This window comes from Varroa destructor, unplaced genomic scaffold (assembly GCF_002443255.2).
Source record: "Varroa destructor unplaced genomic scaffold, Vdes_3.0 BEIS01000007.1, whole genome shotgun sequence".
Lineage (NCBI taxonomy): Eukaryota > Metazoa > Arthropoda > Arachnida > Mesostigmata > Varroidae > Varroa > Varroa destructor.
Window position 1 is genome coordinate 7,763,012 of NW_019211460.1, and position 18,124 is coordinate 7,781,135.

An 18,124-nucleotide genomic window follows, 5' to 3' on the forward strand; every position below is an offset into this window, starting at 1 on the left:
TTGTGTTCCTTTTAGCTTGTAATCGTGTTACACTGTTACAGTAGAGGTTCGAAATCGAGGTATGAAATGCAGTAATAATTTATGAAACGTAACTATTATTTTGTACCAGTGTACGAAGTAAAAATTCATCTAATATGCTTCGAGAATGTTACTCGCCGGGTTTTACTGTAGTTTATTAGTCACTTTTACTTTTCTCTTTCGATGTCGCTTTGACTATTCGCGTTTTCGTGTATAGGGGCAAGAGACTCACAGATAAAGAAGAAAGAAGTGTTGGGTTGGTACATTTCTGCAAGTCAACATCGTTGCAACATTGTTAGTTCCACCCTATCAGAAAGGAATTTACCTCCCAAAGCTGCAGTAACCCGGTTTACCGACGAACGCAATCTAGATCACGCCTGCTTACAATAGATGTTCCATTTGGAGCTACGGTTCTGAGAACTGTTCTTGGTTTGTTATTTGTTTTTTATAAATAAGTTGCATTTAATATTGGTGAAGTCTATTCTGTAAACCTCAGCAAATGGAAAGGTATGGTGTGTTATGGTAAATTAGTTAAACCTCAGCTAGGTACGTAAGAAACCTAAAGGAATCGAAACGGAGAGGAAGATATGCAAGCAGGTACGAAAGAAAGTTTACTACTGTTGTTTCAAAAATGTGTGGCACAGCGTGAAGGAAAATACGTGGGAAAGCTTTAATACTGGTTCGGAAGTATTTGCCAGTATTTTTGAAGCTTGAGAATTTCTTTAAAAATTGAGAAATGAATATTAGGACGCAAACAAAACCTCACGTCCAAGGCGTTTGGTTGGTGTTGAAAGTCCTCCACTCACTTAAACTTAAGCTATTACCTGGAGCCACTTCGTATTTCTTCGGGCTCCTCAGAAGTCTAATATCACTCCGTGTTGTACCGTCTAACTATGTGCATTATGTCATGTTGTAAACTTTTTAAAAATATACCAATCCTCAACTACTATATGAACAAACCGGGAAATCTAATTCCAGCAAATAATAGTAACAACAATAATAATTGTAATAAAATCGGTATTTTCAGCCCAGTCCCCATGTCCCATCTGCATAACAATGTTTTTCTGTGTTGTAAAATATTTTGAATAATGATAAGTGAGTAGGTTAATAAAACTAACTTAGTATATTCTCCAAGTGCTAAATGCATCCAGTGAAGAATATTTGCGGTCGATTTACATTTAAAACGATATTAATTTTGACACGCGCGGCCAATGTATATAACTATCCATCTCTCTTTTTACCAAAAACATAACTAAGCCGGGCATAGACTAGCTAAAAATTCGGATCCTGATAACATACCGTTTTCTATGTAAGTTGTGTTATATCATAGTTTGTACATTTAATGAGTCCCGTAAGATAGGCACGGCTTATACTTCGTAAAATTGTAATGCCCAAGACGATTTGCATTGTGAATTGAATCTCGACTTCTCCTAGAAAAACATTGTTCTTGTAAGCCTAGGATAAGTGTTATCAACGTATGGAAAGAAGAGAACATTCGTGGCCTTGCATTGCTAACGCCTGGGATTTGTGAAGCCCTGTCCGCGATTGTTGTTAATGCTGTCGATGGAGCTGAGACGAGAAAGCCTGTAAGTAAATGTAAGAAGGCTTGCACTCTCCGCTGTAAAAATCCCGTATGCAATGTCGGATGAAAATCCTGTTTGAGGAATCGGTTGACAAAGCCGGGTCATGAATAAAAAATATGTTCGTCCAGTTTCTAGTACAGTCGGCAGCACCTCTTCCGCCAATCTATTGTTCCATTCCGAAATTGTACGGCTCGATTGTATCATTGCGATAGCAAAAAATAGTTCACACTGTGTAGACGGAAATTGAAAATCCTGTCACTCGATTTAAAGTAATGACATGTCTCCGTCCCAATGCGGTGTCAATCTTGCAAAGCAATACACTACCCGTGTACTAGCGCGACAAAGATTTATCCTGCGTAACTGATATCCATAAGCAGCTGATCATTAAAACTTGGGTCAGTAATAGAGGCGCAGTTCTCTACAATCTGATTTATGAGCAAACACGTTAATCTTCTTTTTATTAAAAACCAGAAATTATTTCGCTATTGACAAATGCCTTACAGAATGTGTGATAAAATGAAGAAATGCAATATGGACTTAAAAAAGAGACAAAGAAACAATTCAGCTTATTGAGTCTGCTTAGAACAAGTCTGTGCTGAGCGGACTAATATATTTATAGCCTGTTGAACACGCAACCAAGCTTATACAACGGCATCTTTCGTTTCAAACAAAAATTATAATTGTCTACTTAGTCGTCGCACGATGTCGCCTTTAGTTGAAATTAATTATAATTGTTTGCTTATCTGCCACTCAAAATATGAACATAAACGCCGCAACAATAAGCGGTAATTCTCAATTGTCTAGGTAAGTTCTACATTTTGATACACATCTGGTCATGTGGTGTCGTGTCATATCGCATCTCTTTGGTATCCAGGATAGCTAGTGGCATGCCCTTACGTCAAACGAAATCAACGATAAAGGATACTATGTCTTGAAACCAAATATGCGTTCGTGTTTTGCTAGCTTTGTCTAAACTAATCAGTTATTTTTCGTTCATCCTTGCATATTCAACATTTTTAGGAAAATGTAAAAAATTATAAAAAAAATTGAAACCAGTTCTAGCGGCAGTTGCGTTTCAGCGTTCCTACTCGTAATGAGGTTCTACCAGATTTCACCACACAAAATACTTATACCACCAACTAAGGTGCTCGTTTCACTTGTTACCAGGTTCCGATATTCCTAGTAATTCAGAGAGGATCTGTACTCTAGAATTATACCGAGGCCTTTAATTTTGCCGCAGATTTAAGGGGTTTACTGACACCTTTTTTGTGTAGATCCGCTACAACTGTCAACGATCAAAGCACTGGATTCATTTACAGTGATTCAAACTAATATGAGTTTTCTACAACTTAGTAAAAGGATTAATAGAACATATAAAAAAAATTATCTCCAAGTTTCATATAGATACAAAAAAATTAAACGTAATGTATCAACGCTCTTTTCAAATATTCGCGGAGCAAGTATTGTACAATACGAGAAAGTACTACTTCAACGTGGGTATAGTTTCTGCTTCAACAAAATAGTAATGCATATATAACACTTTGGTGTAGCAGTATTCATTGAGTCAACAAAATCTGTTTATAGCGTAAATAACGTTTCTGATGGTGCATATGGTAAAAAAAAGTCTTGATACTTTTATAAAATACTTTTTCAAGTAAGTTTCAAGTAAGAAAATAAGTTTTCTTTAAATTAATTTTTATGATTCCCTAGTAATCTACTATTTATCTGCCTTATACATGCACATTTACTACACATTCAGATTGTTAAGATTTACGAAATCTGCATTCTTTATGCTACAAACATTGAAGGTATTTTGAGCGTGTCGAATTTTGTTGTGGGAAAGGCTTTTTCTACTGTGGGTAAAGTGAACACACAAAATTCGATCAGAAACACTAAAGTCGCCATAAAGATAGTTGTTAACTGTAAAATGTTGCTCTCGTTAGGCCTCGTTAACTCTGGGTCAAAATATAAACTAGAAATTGTGTGGAGTAAAGTTTGAGTTCTACTAGTGAACGTATCTGTTCGACTTTGTTTGCTTGATGTAGCTTTGCATCCTTGATGGTGTAACAGAAATTTCACTATTTGATACGATGACAAGCAAGAACAAGGAAATATTTAATATAATAGCGAGGCATATTTACTACTCCATTTAGCCTCCATCCGCTTCGGATTCTGTATAAAACATAATCGTGCGGTACTAAGCGCTGTTGCGCATGTTTTTTGGACTCAACAGGCAAGCTAATTTGTTTAATAGGGCCAAAACTACGCACTCTCATTGACTTTAATTAAACATTTACCCTCTTTTTCTAACAGTTTTTCGAAAGAGTGTTGTTAACATCCTTAGTTCCATAATTTGGTGCATACTAGAATCTCAGATTGGGATAGACTCGGGATAGAGATTCCATCGTGTTACACGGTTAATCGTGACTATATTGCAGGTGTTTGAAAGCACACATAGATTTGCCTTTGGTGGTCAGTCAAAATTCGATTTCTTTCAAAATGAACTGTAAGAACGTCGTACTGATGCGCGAAACCATTCTTTGCCGATTTCCAATAAAAGGGAATTTCAAAGCCACATTGATCTGAATATGAATCAAGTCAATTTCGGGTTCTAATCTGCCATTCAAACACAAACTCTAAGCAGCTCTAAAGCAGTATTGCTTTAAGCATATTTAATCACATATATAATCTCCATGATAATCATCGCGGTTGCAGTCTTGTCGTGACCACTCAACTTAGTCTAGTCGATATGTTTCAGAAGTCGTCACAATAATGTCTCTTTCAATAGAGTCATAATGCTTTATGGAAGCAGAAAAAACGCTTTGATGTATACCTAATACTCGTGGCGATGTATGAGATGGTGTCCGTTGCCGTGATCGAATTGGCTCAAGCACAGCGACTCTGTTGTATGGACTGCAGCCACGTTCGCTGCACAAATGCTGCTTTTTCTCCCTCTTGTCCAGCGCGTGAAACTGTGTTGGTGACGAATGTGGGTAACCCGTGAGGACTTAGTCTGCAGAATGATAATAAGCATCTTCTTCTGACTTTGCCTAATTCTAGACTGACGTAAACAATGTTCAAAAGCAAACTATAAATTGAGCTACTGTGGAGCATCTCGTCATTTGAAGCAGCCTTTTAGATGGACAAAGCTCTACTCGTTTTAGGTGTTAGTAGATTCTGTTCGGATCTAACTGCAGACAGTTCTGGTGCAAAGGTGACTATAGACCGCGAACCGCATATCTTGAATAGCGCACAATATTTATTATAATATCTTAAATTTGATAGTTGAAAATATTTCCCTATAGCATGTTACAACGAGATATTGAAGGCTTCAAAGCGCTCTAACTTTTGCAGAGAAAGATGGCCATTGTCCGTAGCACATATTGCCCCGCTGAACAGCCAGCAAAAAGTGCTGCGTTTGGTTGTTGTCTGCTTTCCGGCTTCAACCAAAAACCTCTAGACCGTGAAAGCACGGTAAGACCTACCTCTGCTTGTATGCGGTAACGGGCGGAGGGTCAAAAAGTTCTAAAGTAATGCATATTCAATACCTTGTTCTACTATATATTAAAGTTGTTTTGTCGCATATAAAAAGATTACCATCCAAGACTGTTTGCAACTATAAAGTGAACTTTTGAAAACTGTTATACTAACTCGTACATTGGACAATTTTGAGCTTCTTCGCTTTTGACCGGTGGCTCTACCTTTTCTCAGTCGTCGACTAAGTCGGTAACGTCGTGTTTGAAGCCTGGAAAGCGTGTGTTTCGATAGAATCGAAATCAAAATTGTGAGTCATATAGGATATAATTTTCACTCAATAAATATTAAAGTGTTTTCGAATCTGTAACCTTGTTGCAAGTGATTATGCAGCAAAATTATACAAATGCAGAGACGAACGCAGCAAATTTGAAAAATTCCCCAAGTTTCTAAACATCTGACATTTCCGGCGACATGAATAAGTCCTTAGAAATTATACAATATGTATTTTGCATTCTTAGCCAAGCGTACTGCATATTTTAGCAGATATAGCAAGCCGTATAAGAGTTCACGTCTCAAGTTTATTTACTATTATATCCCAGATGAGCCAGCTGTATCAATTATAGAACACTGTTACAGTTTTCACTGTATTTTAGAATATCGCACTGAAATGGTGTCTCTATTGCATTTACGATCTACACAGCACCTAATAAAATGTACATCTAACTCAGTACGTGCCTACCTGCTCAGTAATTGAAAATACAGTCCCATAGTACGTTTTGCTCCTTTTGATTTGAAAACACGTGAATAGAAGTGCGTTACCTTTTTGTATCACAAGGTAAACAACAACAATGTGCCATAATAATGTAAAAGAAACTCAAACAAAAATAGACAATATTTTTGTTTGAGTTTCCGAAAACAGTTCCTACAATAGCTATGAACGTGTCGTTTATGTGGTATTATCCTGTTGCAAAAATTAGGGATCTTCATGCTGCTCGAAGTTCAAGCGCATTTTTCATTCAATGAGTTATAGCCAACTGATTAAACTGTGCGTAGAAACTACAGGGAACTTCAATTTCTTTAATAGAACAATTTCTTTACGTAGAAGCCACTTGCAACAAGAAAAAACCCGAAGAATACAAATAAAGTATTTTACCTAAATGTATCGTTAGCATATACACAAAAAATGCTTTATTAATGAAGACATTGCTAGTTCAACAGATTGTACAAGAACAATATAAGGTAAATGTTACTTAAGCTCAGTTCTGTGATGGTCTGTCCCATTTACAGATATTTACGCCTAGATTTTCTCCGCCTCCGGAATCGTCTGTTATAGGAACACTCTTCCCAGCGAATGCCCTCTCTGGTGGGCTCTGAGACCGAATCTTATAACAGGCGACTTCACTACTTGGAATACATCGTCACAGCCACAATGACCCCGTAGACACCAAGTACCTCCGCAAAAACCAAGATAATCATCATTCCGAGAAACATTCGCGGTTGATGAACCATGGCTCGCACTCCACAGTCACCAACAATTCCGATTACAATACCTGCAGCCATACTGCAAAGACCTACAGCCAAACCTGCGCCAAGATGCATGAACCCTGTATAGAGCTTGTAATGTTCTTTTATTGCGTTTGCGATTAGGACGGCGACTACGAGACCGTAGATGGCGAGGATACCCGCCATAACAACAGGAATGATCGACTTCATGATGAGATCCGGCCTCATGACTGCCATCGCTGCAATTCCTGTGCCAGCCTTGGCTGTGCCATACGCCGCCCCAAGTGACGAAAAGACGATAGCCGCTGCAGCACCTATCACTCCGAAGAAGACCGCGTACGGAGGACTTTGATCGTCGCTCATCTTTGCTCCCTTCTCTGACTTCGCGAACTATGAGTTTTCGAGGTATCGGGGTCATGCACGAATTCTACTAAGTATCTGAAGGCGAACACTCAGACGTTTGCAGACATCGGCGCATAAGATGCTGTTACACAAGGCCAAGAACTAGCCAGTGAAACTAGGGAACTGGCAAGATTTGCCGCAGGTAAAAATTTCCGACGCTCGCAGTTGACTGAAGCTGATCTGTGCAGACTGCATTAGCAGCTGATACTCGAAGCCGATTATAGTCGATCTGGTGGAAGCCCTGACGCAGTTAGCTTGAACAAAACAGTCGTCACACCTCCTTTTTTGTAAGTCTGTGACGAAGAAATAACGAAGCGTTGGGGCGATAAGTTGGAAGGTAGGTCAGCGTACCAGTATAAAACATAAAGCAAAATCAATAAATGCCGATGTGTTAGAGTGTATGCATAATGTTATTAGTGTGCACGATTTTTTGACCATAATTGCCGAATACCCTAATCAAGCCAGGACTTTGAACGGTAAACCCTATATTTACTGAAGTGCACGATTATCTGTCAATCCAGTTGCAAGGGATGAAGAATCAGTGCTGAATCGTTGTGCCAGATCAGCTAGAAGCGCGCTTCTTAGTGCTGACTGAAAAATCGAGGCCTAAAAAACAACTCAATATTAACGAGGTCCCAAATATTTTTACTTATCTTTATTTATCTCATAATGTATAACTTACCCAACTGGCCCAAGCGAATGTGTGTATAAAATCAAACAACAGAAAGGAACTTTTTAGTAATGAGAAATTTTCATGTTCTTTTCACGAAACGCTTTCTATGGTACGTATCGACGTAAAGTATCATATAGTATTATCCCTTCTTGCCAACGGTGATACACAATCGCTTCATGCACAACAAAATTCCAAAATACGAGCAGTATATAATGTAGACATAATTGATACACGTAACCTAGAACGAGGTTCACAATTGTACACGAGAGTCGTGAAATAATGTGGATACATGGAAATGCCTCAGCGTGCACGGTAGATTAGACTACCGGATGGGGGTGAGCTATGGGGCAAAATAGGTTTGCAGTTCGGACAAGCTTAGGTAAGCAAATTGGAAAATTAATAATTAGATCACACTTGAAAACTCTATACTATAAACTGTAAATCTACCTTTTGTCAACCTTTACCTTATTCCTGTCACGACTAGAAACTTACATTTGCCGCCGCCTGTTTACGTCATTCTACCTATATAAATCCTCAAATCCGTTACTTCGATGAGTATGCAATGAATCTATTTAGACACTGAGCAAACAAAACAACAACGTGAGGCAGTTACGGTAGAGACTGACTGTTGGTCTATAATAATCACGTATCAGCCAATATGAGTCATTAACGCAATCGAGGGTGTATGTATGGAGTGCCCAGTGCGCTGTAACCGTAATGATTTTTCCTGGTAGCAGGCCATCGTCAGGGACGATAGCTTGACGTCGCGCAAAATGTGTCAATATTACAAAGTGCATGCCTCTTGCTTTTTTTTTGCGAAAACCTGCTGCGAAACCTCACTGGTACAGCTTGTGAGTATTGTCTTGTGAATCTTTCGTGTTAGACAGTTACTTAATCGTAAGTTACGAACTGGTTCGTGTTATTGCAAACAGCCTAACGCTGACAAGGGCCCGTTTTGCATTAGCGCTCCACTACAGGAGGAACGCTTCTTCTAGGATTCTGGTATTTAGGCATACACATGAAATGTCTGGAGTTGCATACTTTAGTTCTATTCCTAGAAACTGTGAAAGCTCTATAGCTTGCACGAATTTCTCGTCGTGTAATGATTGGGTACGCAGTCCTTGGTCAGTCTGGTAACATTGTTGATGCCTCCCATATCATGGCGGTGATGCGTTTCAGTCATAGACACATTTGGAATGGTTCGTTGCTGTTTAAGAAATTCATTGGCAATTCGCAGACATGGCCCTTCAACAAAAACGTATAAACATGTAGACAACGCTAAGGTTACGACGAGATGGCCGCAGAACGAGTAGAGCTGAAATTGTAATCATTATATCAAATTACATAGAATTATTTTTATTTGAACAAAATGAATAGATAACTACAAAAAATGAGAAATTAAAAAAGAAAAAGTAAAGGGAATTTTTTTACGTACAATTGAGTGTTTGTATAGCAAAGATCGTGAGAGGATGGATGGTACAATCGAAACTATGAGATTGGGTGGCTTGAACGATTTTAAATTACAGTTTTAGGTCGCCCAAGTTGTCCCACTGATGGCCGACAGAGAAATAAGTCAAGAACCAAGAACCCCCAGGTAATGGTGCTAGTTGTACGGCCGACCTAAGCTAGACGTCTTAATGCTAGACGAACAACTTATTCAAACGTTTACATTCGAGAGAGATCAATGTGTTATACATAAACAAAAGTCACTGTTAGGTTATCGATAACCATTTTGTTAGCTAGATAGCTTTGAAATTGCGCCAACACAACTTCGAAAAAGCAGCCTTGAGGTCGTCTTAAAGCTGAGATTCCGCAATACCGAATACGCTGAAATAGTTCGAGTGCCTTAGAGAGGAGTAAAATTTATGCAAAAACTCGCTATATTTTCTATTTTTATTAGGCTAAATATAAAAATGCTACCAAGCTGAGAAAAAAATGTCCTAATTATGATTAAACTTATGCGTTGAGATAATTCTATCGCTATCTGGAAATTTCGATGTAAAATGTGTTTCTTGTAGAGGTTAACCGATTACGGAAGAAGTTGATGACATGATTGTGAGTGTTGAGTAAAACCTTTACATAAGTTGCTATGGTACTGCCAAGAAGTTATATATCTACTTCCAAATAACTTTAAAAAACTTGAAAGAAGCTGGGTAGAAAGTTTAACGTTAGAGTGCCATACGAATTGATAGGAAAAGGATTTATTCGATCGTAAGTTATCTTCGAAATTCTACAGGACCGCAATGAAATAGAGCCATTTCTAAAGCGATTGATTACGGGTTGTGAAAAGTGGATCACACGACAATAGAGGGCGAAAAAATGTACCCCGGAGTCTGTGACAAAGCCCAAACTGACGACAAAGAACGTGACGTTATGTATGATGGATTCAAAAGCAATCGTGCATTATGAATTGCTGCCGCCTGGCAAAACAATTGATTCGGACCTCTGTTGTCAACAATTAACAATTCAACAAAGCATTTAAAAACAGATTGGAACTAGTGGGCATTACGACAGTGCCACATCATACACATATTTACCTATTCGAAAATAATTGAGAGAACATGACAAGGAAACTTTAATGCATCCGCTTTCTACATAGTTCGACCCCACACTATGAGACTACTACATGTTTCGGTCTTTGCGGAACCTCCTTAATCGTGTTAACATAGTTTCAATGAATGAGCGCAAAAATCACTTGTCATAATCTCTCGTTCGTAAACTCCCTACTACAGCAATGAGACTCTGGTAGTATAAGAAAAACAAAAAAAAAAGTAGTAAATAGTAGTAGATAAAAATAGCGCATATTTGTTTTACAATGACATAACGAATATCCGCTTCAGTTTCGAGCTAAAAAACAGCCAATACGTTCTTGAAAACTTGATATATCAAATGAATATATATGTATTAGGCGGCCGTAGTGACCTGGCCGACACGATGATTAAATCCTGGATTGATACGCAACGCACATGCGAGTAATAAATAATGTGTCAATAACAACGGAAGGATATTTTACCTTATCGTAATGGGAATAGTAGATAAGGCTTCGAGTTGTTGCTACCTGATACAGGATCAATAATGGGTGGATGAGATAGCCCAGATAGGCTAGTCGACCAAGCACTCCGAAGCCTCCCCACGAAAGAACAGCCGCCACAGGACCTATAAACAAACAATTGCGAAGTCGTTTAGTAGAATCCCGAATAAAAAAACCGCCTTTCTAATGCTCGTGTTTAATAACACTCTATAAATAGATGCTGGAATATTTCATATGATCTCTTTCAAAGAAAGTATGACCTAGTATGAGACACGTAATTCTTTTGTTCAGGATGAACTCATTACTCAATTGAATGTGAATTGTTTCTCGTAGTGTTTTTTCTGTTACCTCCTTTTCCGGAGATGCAGGCAAAGATTAGCCAGGAGATTCCGAGGCTCCATATGACTCGGTGAGTTGCAGCATAGACCGTTGCCACAGGTTGTGGAGGCAATCGTTGATTCCACGGGTATGCCACTACGAGAATCGCAGTACAGCTGATGGCTGAAGTCGTCCATAAGACAAACTGGGTCCACTGAACAGACCGAGCAATGTCCACGGTCGAAAAGATGAATGATATAAGAGAATTTTATTGTCGTGGAAAATATAAAAAATATTTTTGCCAGAGGTATTTTGCATGTGTTTTTTAAGAAATTACTTCAGACCCTTGATTTGTCCCAAGTATTGACTAACAGCAAGGTCAATGACTAATTAAATAGCTTCGATGGTGGTAGAGCTGCACGCTGAGATTAGGATGCGCGTAAAGGTGCTGCACAGGCGTGGAATTCAAATACAGGACAAAATCACACTAGGTATTGCGACAAAAGGCTGTGTAACCTATTTTCAGTAAAAAGTGGTGAAAGCATTACAGGAAAAGTAGTAGGCTTCGATATGGCCTAATTGAACCATAGCCGACACTGAGATCTTCAGTCATTAGTTGCAGATATAGCGTATTTCGTGCATGTGGAATTCGGATAAACTTTGCCGTATTATTTGAATGAGTTAATCTGCTGTTCTTAATATCAAAGGAAAACCTGTTCTTTTTTTCTAACTCATCATGGCGAGAAGCGGTGCGTCATTTTTTGGAATTTAAGCGAAGATCATCAACTGCTTCGCACCTTACCAGCTCCCATCAAGGTTGAAAACTACCTTCAACGTTTAACCAGCTTTGACGGAAATTGGGTTCGCGCTGAAAGTATCGAAAAATTCCTCATAGACACTAACGTAAATAACGAAAAGTTTTGTTTCGAGCAGTTGCCTCAGCTGCAGTTAACTATCTACCAAACGTAATGGAGAAAAAATTACATTTTTTAAAAAGAACGATTATTCATATTACCTGTTTTCTCAAAGGACTCGATCTTTACACAAAATTTTAACAGCTAAAATTAGCTCCGTTTTGATATAGCGGGATAACCGCAAACAAGATATAGGTCAATAGTGGTATACTGAAGGCTTCTATTCAATTAGAGCGCATAATTATTGTTGCAGAGCTACCGGTCGTAGGAAACAGAAAGATTCGAAAGGCACGTTTACGAAGCATGCGAATCGAAGAATTGAATATAGGCTTAAGAAAAAGTTCAGATAAACAGGTCTAAACTTGCTTCGGGTTGCATAAGGGTCTTCATGATAGTGCAAGGGTTGGTCTAAATTCGAACCCATACGTAAGCGTATTTTGTTTCGTATTGAAAAAAGCCGGCCATCAGGAGAAATGCTCAACCGTATATATAAAACTCCGTGGATATAGAACTCGAAAAAATTACTTAGGGTAAATGGAAAAAATAACAGAATGGTATCGGGTGGCGTCTAGTTTATACGCCCACTATCGATCATGTGAATGAAATCAATGAATACGTTAACAAGTTTAATGGGTATCCTCAGCTAGATGTTATTTATGCAGGGTAGCGATTTGTTACGTTACATAACGTAGACCATAAATAGGAGGACAACATTCTAACCGCTAAGGTAGTGGGAACTGATCTAAGGACTAGAGACCGCTGTTTTCATGATAGCTGCGAAATGCAAGGATATATATACTAAAAAATCATTAATTTGCTCACGGCTATGTAAAAGACATTTATGTAGCTGAATCGGCTACACCAAATAGCCTCCCAAAAAAAAAAATACAAAGGATTTAAAACGAAAGACGTTTATTACTTTATCTTTGAACTAGGAGGCGTATTCTTGGTACATAGCAATTTCTTTTAGCAAGACAGACAATTACGGATAAATTGGTAGGTGAGAAAACTTTCAAATGGCTCTCAATAAACTATACTGAGTAATCGTTCTGTTCATAATAAATTTCTGATAGATAACTTCGTGTACAACGTAGTAGTTAGAACGAGTCCATTCTGCACTGTCGTTTCATAAGGTCTTAACTTTCGGGCAAAATTCAGTTAACCATTTTTACGCTATACACATTAAATCGTACATACAAACCTTTGAGATGTACATGTTTCGGTGCTTGCGGATGGCATATCCGAGCAGAATGCCCACACAGAACGGGCCGACATGATTGTAAGGTTTCTGGTAGACTTTTGAGCAGATCTCCACTAACATACTGGAAGAGACAATGTTGGTTCCTTATTTCATTGTTTGTATTTTATTACAGAGTAATATCAATTTCATTATTGGCAGGAGCTTTTGGAGCTCTGGAGGATGGCAGGAGCAATGTTTCAGTTCCTCAGCCTTAGGTATTCAATCAACGTATAATACGTGTAATTATTTTTGCACAGGTATGCAATATTGAAATTAAGATGTAGATTATGCGTTGAACTATCATTTACACAATTGAGCAAAAATGTTTATAAGTATAGATTTGCTTTTGGTCGCAATCGGTCGTAAAATATTGAGAGAGTTGATATACACATATGTATATATATAATCTCCTCAGATACAATAGTTGATGAACATCTTTCTGAAAATAAAATAACCGCTTCAATGTTCAGCCGTGAGATTTACTTGAGGTCAGGGAAGAATATCATCCCTGGTGGGAGATTGTAGAGGAACGTTACTCCGGCGGTGAGCACTGAACCCCCCAAGATGAACAGAAAGTTTACGATAAAGCCGCGCAAGAAGGATCTGTAAAAGATATAACAAAACTTTAATTGGTTCTGGCATATTTTGAAACTTTATCGTCGTCTAACTGATGACGAAACTGGAGGCTTTGATAGGTACCCTTTTCAAAGGCAATAGCTGTGTTTTCGCACACGTTTTTTTCGTACGGCGTCTACTGGCGGTCGTAAAAACCGCGTGAATCGCAGCGGACTACTGCGTGAAGATCTGCTTTTGATTCGCAAATCAAACTGTGTTTTCCATATTGTAAACATTCAAGAATTGTCGGTAATTGGTCTGCAATACTGAAACAGATTTTTTAGCAGCAACTCAATATGTTACGAATTTCTGTTTGAAACCCCATACATTTCGAACTTGTCCAGCCAGCGTCTTCGATTTGAGTAAGGATATTTATATATGAAAATGTTCAAGTGAATCTTCTTGCTCGGTTTTTTCTTCGGTAGTAAATTATCTATTGATACTGGCTTACGTCAAGGATCATCGTATGTGAGTTGTCAGCTAGGCAGCACTTGTTGAGTATGTTTATCAAGTGACAAATTAATCTGTGAGATCTCACCTGTAAAGTGGTATTACGAGCAAGGGGGCCAAAAGGACAAACTGGAACGCACAAGCAAGGTACCACGTTGCCACGAGACACTGCGGTAATGAAACGTCATAATCCTTTGTAATTCATACTGTTCCCGTTTACTCTTTTCATCAAAGTAAATATTAGATAAAGTAGGTATATCAGCGAGGCTGAGCTCGAACAGTTCAGAATACGTCAGTCGCTTCCCTAATGGCTAATTCAACTAGCCAGATTAAGCAAGAACAGGCACCAACCAATACATCTGGCAAAGATTAAATGTATTTAGTATAGTGTTTGACAGAGGTCTTGCCTTGAAACTAATAACTCTTATTTCAAACGACGATTATCAATAAACCGCCGTCGGACGTGTGCAGTTATAAAGTAGCTTACCATTTCCTGATTATTGAAGACGTTGTTCATAAAGATTAGATTTGTCCACCATTTGGATTCGCAAAGGGTGATCTCATTATCAAGAACGTCCTTCCAAAACGGGCCATCGCCAAATAGCGGGAGCAAGAATAGGATCCCCATTGTGGCCATGAGACCAGGCAGCATTCTGAATATGTAAAAGCACACTCCGTAGCGAAGTAGGGTCAAGATAGAGCGTATACGAGGCAAACGGTTATTTTTGTACGATCCTTATGTATTATACTAGTGGCTTTCAAAGCCCAGTCATGGAATTGTCAGTTACTTTACTGTCAATTAACATGGTGAAACATACGAATACGTCTTCCGCTAACAATCAGCTCGCTAAATTCTATAAAAAATGGTGACTATATCTTCATTATAACAGTATATCTAGAAAGAGCTCTAAACCTACCGCCAATATTTGTTGCAGATGAACGGCAGTATCTTCATAGTTCCCGTAAACTCAAATTCTCGCCAATTCGAGTACATAATTAACAAGCCACTAAAATTAAGCAGACGTAAAATGTACTATGAATAATAAAATATGAAAATTTAAATAAAATAAAAAAAAATCTTCTATTTAAGATTTTTTGCTGGCAGCGGTTTGGTGGCTTTTGACAGCGTACGGCTATGTACATCACGGTTGTGCATCAGTTCTTACAGTAAATTGAAACAAAGGAAAGGATACGCCTTGGACCTTCTTTTATAAACATTTGAGGTTCATGGTATAAACTGACGCTCTTTTAAGCAGACACTCCTCCCCATTTGGAGTTGCCAGCTCAAAGCGTTGGACTACTTTGGTTACCAGCATTAGACTTGCTTTGGTCTTTTACACAGAGTAACGATTTATTCTAAAATACAACATTACCTTAGCAAGAAGAACGAATCTACGCTGAGTGTGAAATTCAAAATGGAAGCCATGATTATATTTCCTGTGTGCACCTGATGACCGTTCAAAATCGAACCTGCAAACAACATTGATATAATATTGTAGCTAATATAAACGCACAAACATACTGCTTCGAAACGTCCCGAAGGGAATTAAATTTTATTGATCTAGCGTACATTTTAAAGGTGACTGTCACCGCAAATAAAAAATCTGCTTGATTTTTATATCGTATTGTAATGTCTAAAATTCGTTAATTTCAATTAAAGGCAAATTTACGCAGAGCAGCATGTACGTCATTCAGACGCATAACTAGGGCCTATTACGTTCAATGAAAACTATATATCTTTCAGGAAAATGTTTTATGTTATGTTCTACTCCAATTGGTAAATCTTTTTGGAACAAAAAGTACCTTTACAGAAAACAGCTGTGAAATATACCCTCATTATTATTATTATCTTTTTTGTTTGTTATTATTATTCAAGTATTTCTCTTTACAGAGAATTTTTACTATTTCTAAAACTCATTACCTGCGCCTTCAAACTCCTATCTTATAAGGGACACGTATGCGACTGTGGTATTGCGCGTTTCAAGCATTATACTTAGATTTTTCACCCTGTATTTAGATTATACACTTTGCAGTGTCGGTCAGAACAATCTGCTTCGTATTTATGATTCGAATAACTAGGACACATATGTTTGGTGGCCTTACTGAATACAATGTAGATCTTATAAAAGGCTAGGACACTTTTTTCGTCTGCATACAAATCGCGATAAACTACATCAGAAGAATCCTCATTCAGTGTGTCATTATTGGAACAAGGCCTTTAAGTGTACATAGGCAATACGTGGAAATTATTTCGAATAAATGCAGCATCTGTTTTTAGCGATCCTGCATCGACCACTGGCTGTTGCTAAACGTTGAGACGTATCATTGTGAAAACCGTGTCTTGATTGCCGTTGACTGAACGCTCTTCGCGGAGTAGCAATGAGCTTCGTCTTTGTCAAGGATAACATATTGCCTTTAGTTGGTCAGCACCAAGTTATTAATGGACTACTATCAATCAAAAGGCTTGATACCCACAGTGCTTTAGCTTATTGCCTGTTAGGTAACAAAATCTGTGTTATAGATATACGGCTCCAAACTATCAATGTTGGATGTGCTTGTTAGTATCATGGGCATATCAACTCATTTGACGCTCAGACACGTTACAGATATTAGGGATCCTTTTTTTTTTTCGCCCGTTGACAATTGTAGTGTAGATTAGGTCTTTAATTATATCTCGCATTTAAAAATCCTACAGCTAATGCTGCTTAGGTATGATCTTATCTATCGACTTAGTAGAAAAAAAATCAATTATGACCCTATCGTTTGAACGTGTGTTGATTTGGTCTCTAGAATATGCGTCAATATTTTTACACGTACCTAGTTTACAAACAAATACCTGGATGGAGTTATCGAAACTAGTTTAGACTTCTGTTTAGACTATTGTTTAGACTATTGTAGCCATCAGAAATAAAGTTTTTACTTACGAAATGGCTGAACGTTTTCGACAAAGAAATACGTATGGCCAAATATCACCCACAACATTGAGAGTGATCGAATCCCATCGAGAACCGCCAGATTCGAAATTCTGCTACTCGAAAGTCCTAACAGCTCGGACAGGTTGCCCTGCAACGAGAAACATCGTACAAGGCGGACCAACAGCGAGTCTGCCCAATATCGTAAAAAAAGTGTCAACAAACGACCTTCGGAAAAATAATAGCATTCGTACGTTTTCGTTAGTTTTGAATGGATAATCCAAGTTCCAGGATCACCTGTCGCTACTCTGCAATAAAATCTATTATGGAATATTATTGCTGAACAGCTATCAATGCCATTCTGTAGATAGGCTGAAACCTTTGACGTAAGCATCCCTACCCACGTCAACATTGATTCTGTGGCGGCTTATGTCAACAGATTGTGCCAGCCGGCTTAGACGTAGATTTACCACTGGGAAAATATGTTTGCAATAAAGAATGACCAAACCTGCATGTAACGCGCCATTCGTTTCAAGTGTTAACCTGTCTCATATTATTCCTGCAAACAGGAAGAGTGCGTATACCCACCTATCGATATAGCCTAACGGTTTCAGCATATGTATGCCCACTTCTAACCCCAGCTTTTTTGCGTGAGCGGAGCTATTTGCAACGATATTGCTCAATGATCCTTACACTTCAAGTCTCATTAATGGCACGTACTACACAACCTCTGTGAATAGAAAAAATTACTACTACCTTTACAGGATTCCACTGGATTCTTGGTTTCTAACCGTGTTTTGCTAGTGATCTCTTATTTCGATTGTTCGCCTTTATGAATCGATAAAGGTTAAGTTAAAACGTCTTCTTTCGCATATGCATGAGGTTCTCGTGTACTCCTCTGCCCCCTAGTGCACCAACGCACAAGCGTCTATAGACACACACCGATAGACACATCGAGACTGATACACATAAATGCAATTAGCAAAAT

The 18,124-nt window shown here is 38.3% G+C and overlaps 1 protein-coding gene and 1 pseudogene across 2 annotated transcripts in view; both read right to left on the reverse strand.

The window, feature by feature from the left end:
• Positions 1 to 5,518: 5,518 nt before the first annotated feature.
• On the reverse strand, positions 5,519 to 7,469 carry LOC111254003 (V-type proton ATPase 16 kDa proteolipid subunit c pseudogene; annotated as a pseudogene).
• A 138-nt stretch (positions 7,470 to 7,607) lies between these two features.
• Positions 7,608 to 18,124, reverse strand: part of LOC111254001 (O-acyltransferase like protein-like) — a 51,647-nt gene continuing 41,130 nt past the window's right edge. The window contains exons 7-16 of one of the 2 annotated variants that reach the window (XM_022814396.2): positions 17,149 to 17,328; positions 15,598 to 15,694; positions 15,142 to 15,231; positions 14,712 to 14,877; positions 14,313 to 14,392; positions 13,643 to 13,762; positions 13,121 to 13,241; positions 11,036 to 11,219; positions 10,715 to 10,812; positions 7,608 to 8,971 (exon numbers count right to left, since the gene is read on the reverse strand). In XM_022814396.2, coding sequence (XP_022670131.1) covers positions 8,729 to 8,971; positions 10,715 to 10,812; positions 11,036 to 11,219; positions 13,121 to 13,241; positions 13,643 to 13,762; positions 14,313 to 14,392; positions 14,712 to 14,877; positions 15,142 to 15,231; positions 15,598 to 15,694; positions 17,149 to 17,328 — 1,379 coding nt within the window. In that variant the 3' untranslated portion in view covers positions 7,608 to 8,728. Of the gene's footprint in view, positions 8,972 to 10,669; positions 10,813 to 11,035; positions 11,220 to 13,120; positions 13,242 to 13,642; positions 13,763 to 14,312; positions 14,393 to 14,711; positions 14,878 to 15,141; positions 15,232 to 15,597; positions 15,695 to 17,148; positions 17,329 to 18,124 lie in introns of both variants that reach the window. The other variant, XM_022814395.2, reaches the window with a different exon arrangement.